At 50.2% G+C, this 19929-nt stretch overlaps 7 protein-coding genes across 7 annotated transcripts; 2 read left to right on the top strand and 5 right to left on the bottom strand.

Annotated features, from left to right (window-relative positions):
* Positions 1–1095: 1095 nt before the first annotated feature.
* Positions 1096–3828, bottom strand: CLAFUR5_00429 (uncharacterized protein; the record flags this gene model as incomplete). The annotated part of the gene is made up of 1 exon (XM_047899577.1): positions 1096–3828. One exon carries the CDS (start codon positions 3826–3828, stop codon positions 1096–1098), a length of 2733 nt encoding a protein of 910 aa, XP_047756281.1.
* Positions 3829–4448: 620 nt separating this feature from the next.
* On the bottom strand, positions 4449–5984 carry CLAFUR5_00430 (uncharacterized protein; the record flags this gene model as incomplete). The annotated part of the gene is made up of 3 exons (XM_047899578.1): positions 4449–5034; positions 5083–5611; positions 5672–5984. 3 exons carry the CDS (start codon positions 5982–5984, stop codon positions 4449–4451), a joined length of 1428 nt encoding a protein of 475 aa, XP_047757410.1.
* A 983-nt stretch (positions 5985–6967) lies between these two features.
* On the top strand, positions 6968–8300 carry CLAFUR5_00431 (Branched-chain-amino-acid aminotransferase, cytosolic; the record flags this gene model as incomplete). The annotated part of the gene is made up of 2 exons (XM_047899579.1): positions 6968–8235; positions 8288–8300. 2 exons carry the CDS (start codon positions 6968–6970, stop codon positions 8298–8300), a joined length of 1281 nt encoding a protein of 426 aa, XP_047757409.1.
* Positions 8301–8617: 317 nt separating this feature from the next.
* CLAFUR5_00432 (Cutinase) lies at positions 8618–9915 on the bottom strand (the record flags this gene model as incomplete). Its single annotated transcript, XM_047899580.1, has 3 exons — positions 8618–8950; positions 9004–9182; positions 9234–9915. 3 exons carry the CDS (start codon positions 9913–9915, stop codon positions 8618–8620), a joined length of 1194 nt encoding a protein of 397 aa, XP_047757408.1.
* Positions 9916–10850: 935 nt separating this feature from the next.
* CLAFUR5_00433 (ATP-dependent (S)-NAD(P)H-hydrate dehydratase) lies at positions 10851–11952 on the bottom strand (the record flags this gene model as incomplete). The annotated part of the gene is made up of 3 exons (XM_047899581.1): positions 10851–11654; positions 11713–11810; positions 11871–11952. The coding sequence occupies 3 exons, from the start codon at positions 11950–11952 to the stop codon at positions 10851–10853; spliced, it is 984 nt and encodes a 327-aa protein (XP_047757407.1).
* Positions 11953–12281: 329 nt separating this feature from the next.
* On the top strand, positions 12282–12853 carry CLAFUR5_00434 (uncharacterized protein; the record flags this gene model as incomplete). Its single annotated transcript, XM_047899582.1, has 2 exons — positions 12282–12424; positions 12475–12853. The coding sequence occupies 2 exons, from the start codon at positions 12282–12284 to the stop codon at positions 12851–12853; spliced, it is 522 nt and encodes a 173-aa protein (XP_047757414.1).
* Positions 12854–13104: 251 nt separating this feature from the next.
* CLAFUR5_00435 (Amino-acid transporter arg-13) lies at positions 13105–14109 on the bottom strand (the record flags this gene model as incomplete). Its single annotated transcript, XM_047899583.1, has 1 exon — positions 13105–14109. The coding sequence occupies one exon, from the start codon at positions 14107–14109 to the stop codon at positions 13105–13107; it is 1005 nt and encodes a 334-aa protein (XP_047757413.1).
* Between the last annotated feature and the right edge of the window lie 5820 nt (positions 14110–19929).

Here is a 19929-nt window from a genome sequence, read left to right on the forward strand (position 1 = left end):
TAGGCTAATAAGACAAAGGCTACTAATGCCTAAGTACTACTAAAGAAGTAGCAATCCGATACTATCTCGAAGTACCTCTCCTATAGCCGCCGGATATAATATACTCTAAACGTTACTATTCGAGGTAAAGGAAAAATAAAGACAACACCCCTATAGATGATACCGTAGTTAGTAGCTCTCGGTATCGAATATACCTATAATAACTACTTTACGAGATTAGTAACGAAGGACGATATTACGGCTCTATAACCTAGTATAAGAGACCCCCCTTATTAGTATCTTTAGCGTACTACGGATATACCGCTATAGCTTCGTAACTTCTATTAAGGCGTAAAGGTATTTAAGTACTTACTAGATATCGCGAAGACTAGCGATCCCTTTGGTAATATCGTTAAATAGACTCTAAGGCGCCAATAGGAGCTAAAGACGTACTATACTAGTAAGCTCGTTAAGGTAAATATATTTAGGCCTATACGAGTACTATAACTATACTAGCTTATTCAATTACCGTGCCCTATTAAGAGCCCCTTTTAGTGGCGTTAGCTAAGCTATATTAATAAGCTACTAGTAACTCCGGACGATACTTATTTCGAAGACAATCTATAGCAATATCGCCTTATATAGCTAGAGCCTAATACTCGCAATAAAGCCCCTAAAGCTAAGTATATAGTAGCTTATCTACGACCTCAATATTGGCTAGATAAGTACAAGGTGGTAGGCAATAGTAACGGCATAGTGAAGATTAAAGAGGTGGATAAGACACCGGCTTCTTAGTAGTATAGCTAGTCCTCTTAAGCTATAGCTAATATCCCTCTCTACGAAACACAGAATGACCCTATACATATCAATGAATGACCGATAATGCAACACCTCATATAAAGACCATATAACGGGTCATTTACGGCCATTATAAGGTAGGTGACCCTCCGCCAAGGCCATTATTAAATGGGTGACGGGCACTCTCGAAGAGAGGGCAGAGTAGACCCACGGAAGCACGGATAGCAAGGCCACGCCAATCATTTCATCACGCTCCCCTACAACTTTCTACTGAATATGGATATCGAGAACGGTTTGGTGTTAGATTGACAACATCTATCATATCAAGCTCTCATATCTATCTAACCCACTCTCCGCCGCCATTCCACCCCCTCTATTCTGCTGCTGCGGCTGCTGCTGCGGCTTTCCTACCGAAGCCTTCGGACCAGGAAAATTGTAACCACCCTGTGTAACATTATGCGGACTCGTCGGAGGCGGTGGAATGCTAAATCCGCTCGTAGTCCTAGACCCATTCAGAGAAGGTGGTTGAGTTGACCACGCCGACGATGAACTCTTCGTCGCCGCAGACCAGTCTATACTGGACCCAGCAGTCGTGGATCCTGACATGCCCGGTTGAGCAGGTCGTATCGGTATGGTGGAGGCCGTTGAGCCGCTGGGTGTCCGGCTTGGTGGTAGAGGTTGAGAGTACTGGCTGCTGGGCGTCAACGCGGAGAACGAGGCCAGATCGGGGGTGATGGCTCGTTGCGGTGCTGCTTGAGGTCGTAGTGAGGAGTTCATGGGTTTCGATGGTCGAGCTGCAGGTGTGGATGTCTGCCATGAAAAGGTCGGGGCTTGCGTTGATGATGCGTTTCCTGGATTCGCTGGAACAGCAGCAGCAGTGCCCCAGTCGTTCATTAAGTCCTTGTTCTGGGCTGCTTTGCGGCCTGAGACAAGACTTTCAAAATCCGCCTCATCGCCGTTGGAAAGACCGTTCATGGCGGAAGTGCTTGCAGTCGCATGCCCAGCGGTGCTGCTTCGTGCGACACCCACACTGCCATTACTGCTTGATAATTCTTGCAGCTTTCGTGTATGCTCACGCTCAATCTTGCCACTCAGATTTGTGATCAAAGACATGAAGCCTTGGAACTGCTGGAGGTTAAGGAGCGGACCCAGGCTCATGCTCCAAAGGATAGGGAGAACTTCCATAGCAAGAAAGTCCGAGTCCGCCACCTCACCCACCTGGCGGAACACCTTCAGTGCCGCCATCATGACCCCAGGCTCTTTAGTCTTGATACCTTTCATGAGAGGTACGATCCTCTCCTGCACGGTATACTTATCCAGTATGACGGAATTGGAAGCATTGCTCTTCTTCTTGTCAGCGATACCAATACCATTGAGATCGTCGTTCGTGTCATCGGCGTTTGCTGCACCGCCGCAAAGCGTATAGAAAGCCTCCAGCCCTCGGATCTTGATCGCCAAACTGCTAGTCTTCGCGAAGACATTCGCTATCACTGGAAATAGCTCATTTTTCGCCGTGCTAAAGTCCAGAACTGGGAGCACGAACGGCAGCGTGTTCAGGGCTGCGTCAACCAAAGCATGGGTAGGTGACTCAAGAGTCAGTAAAATGATTGGCAGGATATCTTCGCTGAACTCTTTGCCAGAGCAGTTCTCCGCCACCGTCTGCATGTTCTCAAGCAGGATCATGAGGCCAGCCTCCTTGGACGTATCCTTCTCGGCGGAACGATTGGTGATGTAGATTTCTCGGAGCTTGGGGACAACTCGTTCTGTGAATGCTCGTTTGCCCGTGGGCATAGCCCCAACCATGGCGAACATATTCGTCATAATAAGCGCTAGCAGGTCTTTGTCTTTCATCTCCTCTAGCAACGCCGGTAAGACCTTCTTCTCCAGGACATGCTTGGGAAACTGCGGCATGATACGTGGCAGGCCTCGCATAAACTGCGACTTCTCATTGGCCGTTTTGGCGGGTAGCTCTTCTAAAAATCGGATAGTAGAGACCAAGATGTTGTCGAAGTAGCTCGCCTGTTGAAACTCCTTCGCAGACATTCGTTGAGCTGGTCGCCGGGTGATGAGACGTGGGAGGAGCTCGGAAGATAGCTTCGGAGGCAGGGTATGCGAAGATGGCACGAGGAAATTGTTGCTCTGCGTCGGGATGGAGGTCGAGCTGGAAAAGAGCCTCTTGTATGATGACAGCGAGCCACCTACATTGAGCGGCGACTTGTGTGAGCTGTTGTATAGTGCCACGATAAGTAAGCCGAGGGAGAACATGTCCGAAGACGCGGTGAGGGTATTGTCAAGCACAAAGTCTGGCGAGGTGTAGTCCAAATCCAGCTGGACTGAGCCAGGCAGTCGCGGATCATGGTTCAGGACTTCGTAGAGACTTATGGGGTGGAACGAAGTCGCGGAGGTACTGCTCTCATGCGGGCGACAGAACGCCAGCCCTGATATCTTCCAGTCGCCCTTCGCGTTGACAAGCACAGCCTCTGGCGTCAAATTCGCATGAACCAGGCCAGCACTCTCATGCAGGAACTCCAACCCTTTACCCAGCTGCAGCAGGCCCTTCTGTATCTCCAGCTCATCAATCTCCAGCTCGCGTCTCTTTCGTGTGCCATCGGACTCCTCCACCACAACCCGACTAGCCCTCCCGGCAGAACGCTCGCGGTCATCTTTCTCTTGCAGCAGGCCCGCCAGACTGGACACGACTTGCTCAGTCGCGAACATCAGGCCTCCATTCCGCGTCTCCTCCACTGGCTCGGCGAGTTCCAGCACCGAAGGATGTCGCAGGCGCGCAAGAGCACCAGCTTCCTGCTTCAAGCGTGCCAGGACTTCATCGTGTGCGCGCTTCACAGAGCTGGCGCCGCCTCTGCCTCCCAGTCCTCCACCTGGCGCCTCGAGGCTCTTTCTGTCGAACACAAACACCGACGCAGCTTTGCCCGTCTGTTTCCTCTTCGCGTCGAAGATCTTCCATGGTCCGGCGGTAGAGCTTGGTTGAGGCGCGATCGTATAGTTGCTGGAGATGTTCGAGGAGAAGGATTTCAATGCCGACGAGAACATCCTGACCACTAGCAGTCCTTCTTGACTACTGCATCAACCGCTATGGTCGTCCGTGGTGTTGCAAAAGGACCAATGCTGATGCCGTGTCATGACATTACGATTGTTGCCTTTCCGCGGCGTTCATGCGAAGGCATGAGCGAACATGAAGTGCGCATATGGTCAAGAATGGACGGAGGACTTTGTAGGCAATGGACGATATCGAGCTTAGTGATACCGCGGGTGTGGACAAACAAGGGTCCAAGGGACCCACTCTCTATACATGGGTATCGATCCACCGCCACGACGTCACGTGGACTTCTATACATATTACATCCTCCCAATTCCTACTCCGGCTTCGTTATCGACATTGACATGATCCTCGCTCTCGCATAATGAATAGAGGCTGCTTCTCGTTCATGCTCGCCGAGCTACCCTGGAAGACAAGCGTATATGCCGCTCTCTGGTGTGATGTGCGAATCGTGGCAGACCACGAGCCGCTTGGACTCTCTTGGAAGGTAGACCCGTAACACGCGATATCCTGTACTGGTGTATGGGAGGCTCATGGCATCCTGAATCTGCTTTGTGCCGATTGGGGCTGTGGACGTATCATTCTCTATTTCTGGTGGTCGCGTGAAAAAACTTCATGAGTAAAAGTCCTGCCAGACGCCGTTGACGCCGTTCGGGGACATCTTGGGCATATGGATCTGGCCAGTATCTACTGGGACAGTATGCACTGGCATCTCTTGAACGCCGGTGGGCGACACTCCAGTGATCCATTCATCTTCTCCCGTCAGCGTCCCTGGTTGGTGCTGACCTTGAAGTTCCTCCTGTATCCCAAACCTAGGCGACAAGCTGCGCTGGGACGGCCGCCGACCCTGGACAGCACCGAAGTTGGGCTCTATACTTCGCAACGGCATATAGTTGAATGGCGGTACATCTCCAGCGAGCTGAGGGATACCTCGGAAGAAGTCCATTTCCATCTTCCAGTTGTTCATGTCCAAAAGTGCAGTCTCGTAGGCTGGGGACAATCGATATAGCTGGCGATCGCCGTCGAAGCTCATGATGTCGAATGGTTCATGCCGCCAAGTGACCCGGATGTTCTTGATGTAGATGGACCAAAACCTGTTGGTTAGTCTGTCTTTCTCTGACTGGACCAGTCGATCGCGGAGACGAGGCCAAGTAAGATGATCTATGACTGGATCGTGGAAAAAGACTTTCTCCGAGAATCTAGTCAAGTTAGCCAATTTCCAGACCTTTTATATGAGCTTCGCTTACTGTGGTCTAAACCAAGGAGGTGGTGGTCCAGCAGTTGGAAGATTTGCGTTAACTTCGAAAAGATATCGTTTATGCAGCATCCTGAGTATGCTGATTCTTTCGACCATGTTACAGTCCTTGAAGAGATAGATATCCACCAGCCGTAAAACATCCCATAAGGGACACTTCTGTTGATATCGATAGAGAGTCATCTCCCAGCCTTTGACAACTGCGCTGACGATGAGGTCTTGATTGTATTGGTCATCGAAGCAGACGGAATTCGGCGCCAGATGTCGAATGTAGTTTACGAGATTGTTCAAGAAGCAAGTCATATGTCGACCCGATGGTCGAGTTCGCGCGGTAGTACCCACATCCGAAAAGTCTGGCTGTACCACACGTTGGGAGTCTTCGTTCATGTCTCCTGGCATCATGGCGTTTGCGCCGTTGAAGATCTGGCTGGCATTTGCAGTGTCGCCATTCGCAAAGAAGCTGTCGGGATGTGAGTGTACCGAGGAGGACTCCAGTAGTGCGGCTTGCGCATTGCTGGGGTCTTTTGGGGGAGGTCTCGTCAGCCAAATATCACACCCCTGCTTGAGGGCCAAAGACTCACCTGCGTAGTTCTCGACAACTCGACCAGGACCTTGCACGCCATGTTGGCCAGGATCCACTATGTTGGGTGCAAAGACATCAGCAGGACGCTCTAGATTGGACGTTGGTGGTTTCCCCTCCAGCTCTAGCACGCGTGCTTCCAGCAAGGCAAGTCGGTCCTGGACTTCTTTCTTCAAGAAGCGGTTGGCCTTCCTATCGGCTTCCTGTTTCCGCGCTCGCTGCTCTGCCGTCAGGACACGACCGGACGCCCATGGCTTTTCCTTGTCTACAGCAGTGGCGTTACTGCGGGCCTTGCCGGCAGTGCGAGCGCTCATGCTTGTGTCTCTTGTCGCAGGATTTTAAGATGGTTCCTGCAGCGAAGATGCAGATTTGTAAAGCTCAACCGAAAGTTGTGGCGCCTGATGGCACCGGGATGCGCGATGACGGGCAATGTTAAGAGAGACACTGGGCAGCTGAGGTCAAAGGCCACAGCAGGCACGGGGTCCTGCGAGGTGTGGACTACTGTAGGAGACGCACAGTCAGACAGTCCACAGAATGTTTCTCTTTGCCTTGGACTCCTTCTGCACCTTCCCCGCAACAATCGCGTGGCGCTTGAATGGTCCTGGGTGCTGCGTCTGAACGATGGCTCGGTGATCAACAGCTCACGCCTCTGCTTCGGTACATGATCAGCATGGCCGCGAGCCTAAATGCCCGTCCACCCGTCGAACAGCGCTTCGTCTGCTCTGAGAATCTGTGGACGGCTGTGCTGCTGCAGCAGTGAAGTCTACAACGCCCACTTCAGTTTTGTAAGGCTGAGGACGGTTAGGTGTGATGGTTATTCACACACTGCATACAGCAGCATGTCCTGATGGGCCCCGGTTTGAACTGGAGACAATGCCCACTCAGATTGGTCAGTCGCCAGCGATGTCGTCCGATGGGCCCATAGCGCTCTGAAGCAAAGCGTAGACAACGTCGACGGCGTTCAAGAGCTCGCTGTCTTCGTGTCAGACGTGGCTGTTCATAGCAATGTTCGGCGGGCTGTGAGCTGTGTTGTTGCCGTCTGACTGTTTCGTGAGACGTGAGACGCAAGGATACTATGTAGCCTAGCCCTACATATGCACATATGTAGACCAAACGATGGCTTCGGCCGATCTCGCAGCTGCACGCGTGCGGCGTGCCCTTCCACCGAAGCCGACTCCTCGCTGCAGTAGACCTACATGCATTAGAGGCATTGGGCGTCGTACAAAGATGAGAAAAGCTTCAACCCCGATCATCACCAATCACCTTCAGGAACTGCACATCTCTCTACGCACCAACAATGGCTTCCTCTTCATTACGGACGCTGCTTCCGCGGTCGACCAGAGGACTCGCCAGCGCCGGCCAGAAGAGTGCACGATGCGCCGTCGGTCAAGCACAAAAACGACAATATAGCACGCCTCTACGAGCGCCAGATGCTAGCGATCCCAGGCTCAGCGCCATCGACGTCTCCCAATTGTCCATCACCAAGACCGCCTCACCGAAGCCAATCACGCCCAATGAGGAGCTCGTCTTCGGCCGCGCCTTCACAGACCACATGATGTCGCTCGAGTGGACAGCGACAGATGGATGGCTGCCACCGAGGATAACACCCTACCAGAATCTCTCTCTTGACCCGGCGACTTGCGTACTACACTACGCCTTCGAGGCATTCGAGGGTATGAAGGCATACAAAGACAAAGAAGGCAACGTGCGATTATTTCGACCCGACAAGAACATGGCGCGCATGAACAAGAGCGTCTCCCGGATAGCTCTGCCGACGTTCGATGGCGAGGCTGTGATAGATCTGATCAAGAGGTTCGCCAAGATGGAGGAGAGGTTCATCCCATCGAAGCGTGGCTTTAGCTTGTACCTCCGGCCGAACATGATTGGGACACAGCGTACACTCGGCGTTGGACCGCCAGGCAGTGCGATGTTGTATGTCATTGCTTCGCCGGTGGGACCATACTACCCAACAGGCTTCAAGGCTGTCTCGCTCGAAGCTACGGACTATGCTGTACGTGCCTGGCCAGGCGGCGTTGGTGCTAGCAAGCTTGGCGCCAACTACGCTCCGTGCATTGTGCCGCAGATGCAAGCTGCTTCGCGAGGATTCCACCAGAATCTATGGCTCTTCAAGGAGCTGGATCCAGCTACTGGCATCGAGGAGGACTATGTCACTGAGGTCGGAACAATGAACCTGTTCGCTGCGATTGTGAACACGGAGGGTCAGAAAGAGCTGATGACTGCGCCACTTGATGGAACGATCCTGGAAGGTGTAGTGCGCGACTCAGTACTCGCACTGGCAAGAGAAAGGTTAGCACCACAAGGCTGGAAGGTCTCGGAGCGAAGGTTCGCGATGCGCGAACTTGTTGATGCCGCAAATGAGGGCCGCATGATTGAGGTCTTTGGCTCTGGTACTGCCGCGACCGTGTCGCCTGTACGAGCCATCTCGTACAAGGGCAAACTCGTGGATTGCGGCATCCCAGAAGGCGAGGAGGTAGGTCCAGTGTGCTTGCAGATGAAGGACTGGATAGAAGGCATACAGTACGGAGAGGAGGAGCACCCTTGGAGGTAAGTCTGAGAATATCCGACCATTGATATGCATATGCTAACACCCAACTAGTGTAAAGTGCTAGAAGTGAGACGCACTCCGCTGGTGGGCCCATGCAACCCAGACTTGTATTGTATATACGGCATGTATCATCCCAAGCGCGCGAACCAGCCGCACTCGATCGCACGACGACTAGGAAGCCAATTGTGACCAGGTGGGCCAATAATGATCGTCTTTTGCTTCTTTTCCTATCTGCTTTGCATATCCGATAACCCACCATTGCAACCAATGCTAACCCTCATGTACAAAATCCAGCCAACGCGATGCGCATACATCCCGGACAAATGACCAGCACCATCCGACGTGAGTCCATCACAACGCTCGCCCTGGATGCAACCCAGATCAAGCTCCAATGGCGGACACAACGAACTGAGCCGCTGCCTCAGTATCGCCACCATAGCTCAAATGAGAGCCCGACAAAGTAGTACCGCCACCACCTGAGCACAGGGTATCAGCACCTCCACAGAACTCCTTCACCTTCGACGCATCAACACCATCCAAAGCCTGGCCATTGAACGGATCGCCAAAGAGAACCGCCGCAGCAACTTTACTGCCATCGAGGCCCTGCGAACTAAGAGCGTTGTGCACGACCATTGCGCCCTGAGAGTAGCCTGAAAGGACGAGCTTGGTGTCTGGGCAGGAGCTCAGGATGGATTGTGCTTGGGAGGCCATTGCCTGGCCGCGAATTTTAGCATTGTCCGTGGTTGCTTTGAAAGAAGGGCACTTACCGGACCACCGGAAGCACCGAGGTTGGCATTGCCGCCTGCACTTGCTGCGTAGTCGACGCCCTCGCTGGCGACTTTGTCCGCGCCTAGTTGGCTTTCGAGAGCGCTGGCGAGGGGAGGACCGATCACTGAGCCCATGGTGCCTGTTTCGCCGGTACCACGCGCGAAGAGTAAGGTTACGGCTGGAGACTGTTAGCGATGCTGCCTCCTTAGCTGATTCATGGCGTACTTACACTTGCAGCTCCCATCGGCGGAAGTCGTTGAAGTCCCAGTGCTAGTGCCGGAGGTCCCAGAGCTTGCCGCGGTACTGTCAGTGCTGGTCCCTGTACTGGTTCCCGTTCCTGTCAGACCTCCCAGCGAACCCAGAGATCCGAAACCCGATGTTCCTGCAGAACCAGTCAGGCCGCTCAGGCCAGAAGTACCGCTTCCAGAACTTCCACCGAGCAAACTACCAAGATCGAACTGCCGCTTCTCCTTCAAGCCCGTGAAGTTGCTGCCTGAGCTCGAGAGTCCGCCTAACGAACCAAGACGACCGCTCGAAGCGCCACCCAGACTTCCCAGACCTGAGGTACTACCGCTCGGGCCCGTCAGCCCGCCGAGACTCCCCAGTCCACTGCTTTCGGACGTCGATGAGCCTCCAAGACTCCCTAGCCCTGAAGAGCCCGTGAGGCCGCCGAGACCACCAATTGATCCTGTCCCCAGACTTCCAGTTCCAGTCCCGGTTGTTCCACTGCTGCTTGAGAGCCCAGTACTAGGCCCTCCAGAGGAGCCGAGACTGGTTGGGGGGGAGCCGCTGGACAGGGAGGGAAGGGAGAGGCCACTGCCGAGTTGGCGCTTTTCATTCTCGATTGGAGCGGCGGAGACGGAGATGGCGAGGGAGAGGAGGAGGGAGGGGGTGGTGATGGCGAGCTTCATGGTGCGGATTGGTTTAGGGATAAGGTGGGTGGGGGAGTGGGCAAGGGTGTGAAAGAGTGTGGTGAGCCGGTCGATGGCTTGAACGAATGTGGTTAGGAACGAGAGACTGGGCGGATGATGCTGATGGAGGATGGAGAAGGGGAGGAGGAGGAGGAGGTGTTGAGGTTGGCTTTATACTCTTTCCGCCCGAGCAGTCACGATAGGGAAGTGTTGTGCTGGACGAGATATATGATTGTTCGATCAAGGACATTTCAACCATATGTTTGGAGCTCATTAGGAGCTTGAGGTACGATTTCGGGGTCTGGCAACTCTCCATGGGTCACATCGTAAACGGCAGATTCATGTTCAGGCGAAAACAGATGAGCATCGCGTCAGCAACGAATGATCTTCCAACAGCGGCTCTCTAGACCGAGGAGGTGTAGCCGAAGCAGACAGCTGCAGCAGACCGTAATACGGGATCCATTTCTGACTCCATGATCTTGAGATCCTAGTACGCATCATATCGATAGCGGTGATGATCATCCGGAATTGTGGTGTGCCGTGGGCACAGAGCGCTCAACATGAAACCAAGCCGATGGCCGGACCGCGGAGAGGACCTGCTGTAGCGCTTTTTCGAGATAGCAAATAGGATAGTTTGAACAATGTCCATAAGGGGAAATTATACGCCAGTTCGCTTGGAAGATTTTGGTTGGAGAGGCGTAAATATGGCGGTCTGCATTGATCGCGGCATGGCATCGAGCTGGACAAGCAGTGAAAGATGATGGAATACCTCGCTCATCCCTTCATCTTGCACTTGACGATGATGCCTCAAGAGATACTGTCATGTCTCATGCAATGTATATCATGCCAGCCAGTACTGCAGACCCGGCGCCTCGCTATGCTATGCAATGCAATGCAATAGAACTATTTTTACATTCAACCACTGCTTTCCTTTCTCACAACTTAGCTTCCTCCGTTGGCTTCTCGCCAATCACATCCAGGAAAGCGGTGTGCACATGCTCCGTCAAGTCTGCCGCTTGCAGACTTCGTCCCTTCTGCTTGTACGCCAGTCTCGAGCACTCCCTCGTAATAGCAGATCCGCCATACGCCACATATGTGAGGAGCTCATCCGGCTTCATGTCACCTTCGTGGTCCCAGATCTTATCCAGGTATGCCTGTCGGTAGGCCAGCAGAGTTGCAAGAGATCCGGTCAGAGTGTCACCTTGGCCACCAGATCTCTTCAGACCTCCCTCGCCATCTGAGATGAGAGTCTGTTTGCCGTTCGAGATGAAATCCTTGGCACCCTTTTGGATGATTGTGACGCCGCCGAATGCATTCGCCAGCTTCTCGCACAACTTCTCCGGATCCTCCTTCGATACATCGATATCCTTGCTCTTCGCCAGTCGACCAAACTCCACAACGTTGGGGGTGAGGATGCACTCCTTGTAGCCCTGCACCAGATCTGGCCTCGTCTGTGCCAGATACAGACCGTCTGCATCTAATACGAAGGAGATATTCCGCTTCTTTGCTTCCGTGATGACTCTCGCGCAGGTCTCCTGCATGGCTGGGTCACGGCCGAGGCCTGGGCCGATGACAACCACGTGTAAGCGGTCGAGCATGGCCACTACATTGTCGGAGATGGAATCGATCGTCTCGCCCTGGGCGAGGTTCTTTTGTTGCCGCATGTAAGGGTGGACCATAAGATTGGGTGAGTATGTTTTGATGACAGCGCCAGCGCCGGGTTCGCAGATTACGTGGGACTGTTCAAAGTTAAGTCAGTATGAACCAAGTATTGGTGAGCTTGCGGTATTGACTTACCATGTCGGCGCCGAGCTTTGCTGATGCCATTGCTGAGAAGTAGGGTGCTCCTGTGTAGTCCTCGCTTCCACCGATGACTGCGACTCGTCCAAGCTGGCCTGTTCTAGATCATTAGCATCTGCTACAACACAAATATTCGAGCACGTGTGGCGATATACCTTTATGGAACTTCTCCAGCATTGGAGGAACCATCTTGTAGACCTTGCTCAAGACCTCGGTGCGAGACATTGTCGTTGCCATGTTGGTCGTTTCTGGTGTATGTAATCGAAGGCGAGTCTGTTGTCGAGTGTTAGAGCTTCTGATACAGCAATTGAGTTTAGAGGATGTATGTTCGCGGGTGTTTGGCGTGGGTGTTTTGTTATAGCGTCGATCGTTCGAAGCTTCAATGAGCGCAACATGACGCGTGGTGGGGCAGATCCAAGATTGAGTTGCAACGCGGGCCAGAATAATGTTCCCTGCATTCAGATCAGTACAATACAGTACATGTATTCCTTCACTTCTTGATCAGTCACAAGCAAAAAAGTACATTGGATCTGACAACGTACCAAGAATACACCGCATCAATCAAAATGCAGACAGATAACCAACATGGACCCAGCGGTCCCTCGCAGCCACGCCTCGACCAGGCCTACGAGACAGCAGGCAACCCCACAGACAAGGAGCCCATAGAACAGTGCAAGGCCCAGGAGAACGCACGAGCTGAGGGTGCAGTGTGAGTTACCTTCATCTATACCCCGTGTCATCTCTCTAACATTCCCCCAGTGCCCACCGCAACCCCAACGAAACCGAGGACTACAGCAAAGCCACCCCCACGGCCATGGCCCAAGGCATCCGAGGCGCAGGCCCCGGCGAAGAGACCAAGGGCTACACGCAGCAGTCTTTAGACCGGTCACAGGAGCTGGATGCCGCACAGATGGGCGCACCTGGTGAGGGCAAGGTCGCAGATGCAGTGGATAACCCCATGGGAGCTTCTGGTGGTGAGAGAGGGTTGGAGACGGATCTTGATCGCAAAAAGGCTGAGCAGGCGCCGGCGAGGCAGAAGGTGCAGGAGGAGAAGCAGGAGGGGTTCGATGTTGGTGGTGTGCTAGGACAGAGAGGCGGGCCCGCTAATCCGGTGGATAAGGGCAACGTGCGAACATGAGTGACGTCGTGATATGATACCATAGAGTATCAGAAAGTATTTCGATTCCTGCATCTCTTCAGTGACGCAGTCTATACATCTACTGCCATACTCATCTATGCTTCATCTTGCCCATCATGCCGGGTTGAAGCGGTATTCTTCCTCCCAAAGACTCTTTCCAAGAAACTGAACGCCAGAACGCCTCGCCATGCAAAGAACGCTATGCAACGCAACGCTCCCCCAACCGATCTATGCCGAATTGCCCCCCGTGTTTAACCAAACTGCTTGCGCATCGCCTCGTAACACGTGAAGATGAGCGCCGAACTCGGTGCGCTTCTGGCGACGGTAACTCCGCATCCTCTGTACAAGCCTTTGAGCCCGTGAGCCCGCCACAGCTCTTTACCAACATTCATGAAAGTAGGTCGAACATTCGTCAGCTCGCCAGTCTGAATCTTGCTCTTGATCGTATCGGCTGGGAAGGTCGAGATGTTGTAGCTCATACCCGCCGCAGCTCCTGACACCATCTGTTGCCAGATGGGAATATCGTTCGACCCGGCCCGCTTCTTGAACCATATTGACAATGTTTCGTAGCTGCCGAACCATGCTGCACTACCTCCCGTCTCGCGGTAGAAAGTTCCCAATTGACCTCGCCAAAACCCTCGAATACCTTCTGTGCGGTAGACTTCTCCAATCACAAGCAGTGGGTTGAGCTGCTTGTACACTCTAGGCTTTGCCGCATCGATGCCAGATTCGACAGGTACCTGTATGCGGCATTTGACCAATTCAATGGGAGTCAAGGCTCCAGACGTGATACCACCAGACATAGCGCCTGCTGCTATAAGAGCACCTAGTGGCAAATGCTCGCCCACGTCCGCAGGAAGTACGGTGCTTCCCAGGAAGTCCTTTGCCAGACGGTAGGTCCAGAAAAGGCAGGCAGTCTCGACAGCTGCACCAAACATTGGAGCTTCAATGCCGCGGTACAGACTCGCCACTCCACCTTCTGCATAGCTCTTCTTGAAGCAGTCCCAGGGTCCTGTGTAGAGCGGAGGAATAGTGTCCGGCATGGTCTGTAGTCGCACCTTGACCGTATCGAAAGGGTACTCAATGACCTTGCCGGCGGCACCAGCGATGGAGCCATAGAGGATGTCCCGCAGTGCCTCGCTGGCTTGGCTCTTGACCGTGGCCGCTGGCTCTGCTGGAGAAGTCACCATTGCTGGCACTTGCGGTGTTTCCACCTCTACGAAGTTCGGTGCGGCGGTTGTCGTGCTGGTCCGCATGCAGCAGGTGGACTGTGGTGTATGGGTGCTATCGAAGAAGCATTGTATGACAGCAGATGTATGACAGGAGGGGAACTTTTCTGCGTGGGTGAGCAAACCTTCAGCTCGGAGGTGCGCTCATTATTCAGTTACATGTGCCATCCACGCTAAGGTACCTAGGTAGTTTCAGGGCTCGAAGGGTTACGTCGTCGTTTAGCGCAGACGCGTGGGCGGTCAGTGAGACGGCAGGAATTAACTCCTACTTCGTTTTTTCGACTTCCGCAACATCGCGCCCTGCGGACTTGTGTTTCTCGCGTAGATTTCGAGTTTCTGTTCGTCCACCTTGCGTCTTCGCTCGATATTTAAGCTATCGTAACGACGATATATATATGTATATCGTGTTTCTTGCTTATCCCGAAGGATCTAATTCTAGAAACATACTGTCGCGATCCAAGCGTGCATATAGGCAACAGCCCATCATCAAAACTTGAGGCCACGTACGCCAAGAATTAGGTAACTGATTAGTCACCTATAGCCTCTTTGAGAGTAATACTTATCTATCCTAGATAGATATAACGTGCTTCACTACCGAGCGGGCTATACTACCGAGCGGGCCACTTTTACTAAGAACTATACTACTTCTACTTTAATTACGACGGTATCTTAATACGACGACATCCTATAGAATCGTTACTAGGAGGACAATTCCTCTTCAGATTCTTCGCTATCTAGCGAGTCTACTTAATAGGTACGTACGTTATGCCCCGACTCGCTATATCGCTTATAGCGTCGTAGCCTTAGTACTAGCCGAATACTATCTAGCGACTCTCTACTCACTTCCTACCTCCTAGTCTCCTCTAGAGGTATTAATTACGACGCCTTATCGAAGGTTAGAGACCCTCTAGACTAAATATACTTACGCTTTCGTACTTTCCGCTATATAAGGGCCTCGTTAGACTTACGTAGCTTACTAATCTTACTTCGTATAAGAGCTATCTAATACGCTATCTCTCTACTCCCTCTCTATTACCCTATTAAACGACCTTTATAAGGGCGCGCGTACTATAGGGTCCGAGAGAGATAGTTATTATTCTACGAAGCTACGAAAGAGGAGCGCGAGGCGCGGCGAAGTTATATAGTTATACTAAGCCGCGCTAACCCGATACGGAAGGTCCGCGGAATAGCCGGGCTAACGCTTCGGTAGTAAAGGGTCGCGGGTAGCCCGTAATAGTACCCCCCCTTCTAAAAGTCGTCTTAGTCCTCTAAGCGTCTATATTTACTCGTACGCCTACCGTCTTATACGGCCACTTACTTATTAAACTCTATACCCTTATAAACGCCTAGTTATCCTCTAGATCTTACTCTATCTACCGTATAGCCTCCTTATCTTTAGCCTTTACCGTTTACGAAATACGTTACTTAGTTAGCTAGTACGCCCTAGGCCTAAGCCTATCTTTAGCGAATACTCGCGTATAATCCTTATAACTACGGTTAGGTATTATTCTAGGCCCTACGGGTCCTACTCGAGTATCGGTATAACTACCGTTACGGTCGTAGAGCTAAGGGCGGCGAGTTTTACTTATACCGGTAACCCTAGTTACGAGAGTAGGCTTTCCCGTAACCTGACTTATATAGCGGTACGTAGTAAATATATACGGATTAGATTCTATTAAAGGTAAGGCTCGAGTCGACTTATTTATAACGGTGTCTCTATTAATCCTAATTATATTAAGTCCGAGTACCTTAGCGTCTAGCGGTAACTAGTTAGATAGAGCTACGAAACCTATAGGTATAGATAACTCCGGCCGGTTATAGTAAAAGTCTATAATAGCGGCGGCTACCCTCGTAAATAGGTCCTTAGTAGGTTACTAAGTTTTACTATCCTCTATATCCTAATATCCGACCTATCGTACCTTATACTATATATCGACCTTACGCTTATACCCCTTCTTTACCTTCCTAGTACGCTTCCTCGTATATATATCTAAGATCTTGTCTACCTCGTACTCGATCGCCGCGGGTACCGCTATAATATCGGCCTCGGCATTAGCTTCCGTCGTATTAGGAACTATAACTATAGGTAGCGGCGGTATAAGATACTGTCCGTCTAGCGGCGGTAGGTTAGTATCGTCGGCGCGCTATAGTAGCGACGTATAGAAACAGTTATCGAGTCTAGCTAACGTATCGGAGAGCTTTAGCTTATAGGAGAGCTTCGAGGGCATAACTTCTATAATCTAGTATAGTCTAGTATATCGTCGATCTAGTTTCTTAGAAGGGCGTGTCGTACGGATATTCTTCGTACTAAGAAACACCTAATCGCCTACCTTATAGTCGGGCGAGATACGGCGATATCGGTTAGCGGCCTTAGCTTATAAGACTTAGGACATTCTTATGTTCTCTTAGAGGAACTAATGTAGCTCGTTAAGGCGTCGGGCGAATACTTCGGCGGATTTACTATCGAGTCGCTAAAGAGTCGTTATCTAGCGACGATCCCCGCCTACCTATAAGTCGATACGTTCCGTAAACTCGGGGTTATATCTAAGGTTTACGTAGAAAGGTAAGACGCTAGTAGTCTCTAATACGTAGTTATTAATAGTAAACTAAGCTAGGTATAGCTATTTAGCCTAGCCGCTCTATACCTTATTAACGTAGACGCGTAAGTACTATTCTATATTCTAATTAGTACGCTTAGACTGACCGTCCGTCTCGGGGTAATATAATAAACTTAGCTTACGTTAAATCCGTAGTATCTTATATAGCTACCTCTAGAAAGTTACGATAAACTGTTTCCCTCTATTAGAGGTGATCGTATCCGGGAGCCTACGTCGACTAAATACGTACTTTAAGAATAGGCGCGCTACATTCTTCGCCGTTATAGCTCTAATAGGAATAAGTTCTACTTCTTTCGTTAGGCGGTCCGTAACGGTCATAATGTTATTATAAGTCATACCGTCGAGTTCGCTATCTAGTAAGTCTACTATAAAGTCGACTAGTATATAGCGCTAAGGTCGTTCTAGTATAGAAAGTAGATGTAATAATCTAGGTAGCTAGGTATATAGAGATTTTGTCGTACGATATACTCGGCAATTTACGGTATATCTACGTACTAATCTTACTAAGCTAGGCTAGTAAAATTCACGTACTACGAGCTTATATATACGGGCTCTACTAGGATAGCCTACTACTAGTACGTCGTAGTTCATCTTTACTATTCGAGTCCGTAGCTTCTAGTTATCCGGTACCTATAAGCTCTAGTTACCGTACTAATTACGGACGTAGAGTATATCTCCTTCTACCTTATAGTATACTAGGTATACCTTCGCCTTTTAAAGAAGTAGCGGGATTACGTTACCTTTCTATAGCATCTTAATTACTACCTTAAGCTCCTAGTCTACGGCGTACGCTATTACTATTCGATACTCGAGTTCAGCCTCGTAATTAGCCTCTATCGTAGGCTTCGATACGGTAGTAGCTTCTACCGGTATAGCGGCTTCGGCTAGTATAAATTCTGTTACTTCTAGGTTTAGCGGAGTTTCCGTCTCTTTAGTAACATCTTCTACGGTTACGCGTATAGAGTCGATCTTAAGGAATCGCTTAGGCGGTAGTAACGTCTAGTACTAATACTAATTACGCGGATCGTCTACCCCCTATAGAAGGTCCTAGCTACGTCTCGTTAGAATGTCTAGCTTTATGCCTTAAACACCGGGCCTATAGACGATACGGAAGTTAAACTAAGAGAGGAACTTAGCCTACCTCGCCTAACGTCGATTAAGCTACTTCGTCGTTATAAAGTACTCTAGGTTCTTATAATCTATAAACACTTTGACCGGTTCGATAGTATTATTATCTACTTCGTAGGCCAATTTAGGCCTCTACTCTTTAAACGCCTTAATAATAGCTAATAGCTTCTTATCGTAGATCTTATAGTTATACTCTTATAGACTTAACTTCTTAGAGTAAAACGCTACCGGGTATAGGACGCCTTCTTCGTTATATTAGGAGAGGACGCCGGTATTAATAGAATCCGAGGAGTTCGTCTTAACGACTATCTACCTCCCCGGTACGTAATGTACTAATATGCCCGCTTTGCTAAATACTACCTTCAATGCGTCAAACGCCTTCTAGTACTCTATTATCTAATCGATTCTTCTATTCTTATAGTTACTAGGGCTATCGGACTTAGTCAAGTTGGTTAGCGGCGATATAAGTCGCGAGAACGCTTCGATAAACCGTCTATAGAAGTTAGCGAAGCCTAGGAACGCTTATATATCCTTTAGGTTAGTTAGAGCCTCCTAGCTTTAGATATATTCTAGCTTATCGGGGTCTATTTTAATGCCTTCTAGCGTAACAATTAGGCCTAGGTATTTGACTCTCTACTAATAGAACTCGTATTTATTAATATCTACGGTTAGCCCGGTATCGCGTAGTTTTATTAAAACCTTCGTTACGTACTCGATATACTCTTCGAGTATATCGCTAAAAATTAGTATATTATCTAGGTATACCGACACGAAGTCGTTAAGGTGTTCCTATAACATACTACTAATATACAACTAAAACGATGCCGGGCCGTTATATAGACCAAACGGCAAGACTAGACATTCGTATACTCCGTACCGCGTAGCGAACGCTATTAGCTATTTATGCCCTTCGGTAATACGAAGCTTATTAAAGGCTACGACGATGTCTAGCTTCGTAAAGTACTTCTTACTATATATCCTATCAAGGGTTTCCTAGATCAAAGGTATAGGGTACCTATTCTTAATAGTTATTATATTTAGCCCTCGAGAGTTAATATATACTCGGAGTCCTCCTCCTAGCTTACGTACTACTAGAATAGGAGCTAGGGACTAACTTGTCTTCTAACTAGCCTTACGGACTTTCCCTTCGCTCTCCTACTTAGTGACCTATTTCTTAACTACTTTATTCTCTTACGGTATAAGCCTATAGGGTTTGCGGTAAGGAGGCTCTTATAGGCCGTCGGGCTTAATATAGATTTTATAGTTATTACCCGGCCTATAAGGCGGGAGCCCTTTATAGTCTTTAGCTAAGAACGCGTCCGTAATATAATAGTACTTAGGCGGAAGCTTCTCCTTCGGGTTGTAGTTAAATTGCTTATTTAGGAACTAATTAAGGTCGTTAGCTAACATTACGCTTAGCTTTAACTCGCCGTTACTATCCGTTTCGCTAGACTCGTTACTAGTAGGCAGAATATAGAAGTACTCGGCCCTAGGCCGGTACGTATATATCTCCTAAGCGTGACGACTAACGCCTTAATAGTCCACTTTCTTATCGTCGTCTATATATAAGGACGAGACTATTACGGGTAGCCCGCGACCCCCTACTATAGCTACGTCGGCCCGGCTAAACCGCGGACCTTCCGTATCGGGTTAGCGCGGCTTAGCTTTGCTTTATAACTTCGCCGCGCCTCGCGCTCCTCTTTCGTAGCTTCGTAGAATAACAACTATCTCGTTCGGACCCTATAATACGCGCGCCCTTATAGTTTGTTCTACTACTCTACCTAGATTACAGATCTAGGTAAGGGACGCGTAACAATAGGAACAGACAGAACCGTAGAACTCGAGAACGCGTAGAGTCGTATTAGAATATAGAACACGGTAAGGCGTATAGCGCGTAGATACCTAGAGAACTTAACGTAGCAATATTATTAGTAGGTAGTCGCGCGCTCGTAGATAGTCAGGATATAGGCACCGTTACGCCTCCCCCGAACCTAGATAATATAACTTTATAAATAGCAAACGGCGGTATACTACCGCTACCTAAGCCTAAGGGCAAAAGTAAATAGCGTACATCTCTTTTCCCCGACCTCTCCTCTTTCCC

Source organism: Fulvia fulva, chromosome 1 (assembly GCF_020509005.1).
Source record: "Fulvia fulva chromosome 1, complete sequence".
In the NCBI taxonomy this organism is placed as follows: domain Eukaryota; kingdom Fungi; phylum Ascomycota; class Dothideomycetes; order Mycosphaerellales; family Mycosphaerellaceae; genus Fulvia; species Fulvia fulva.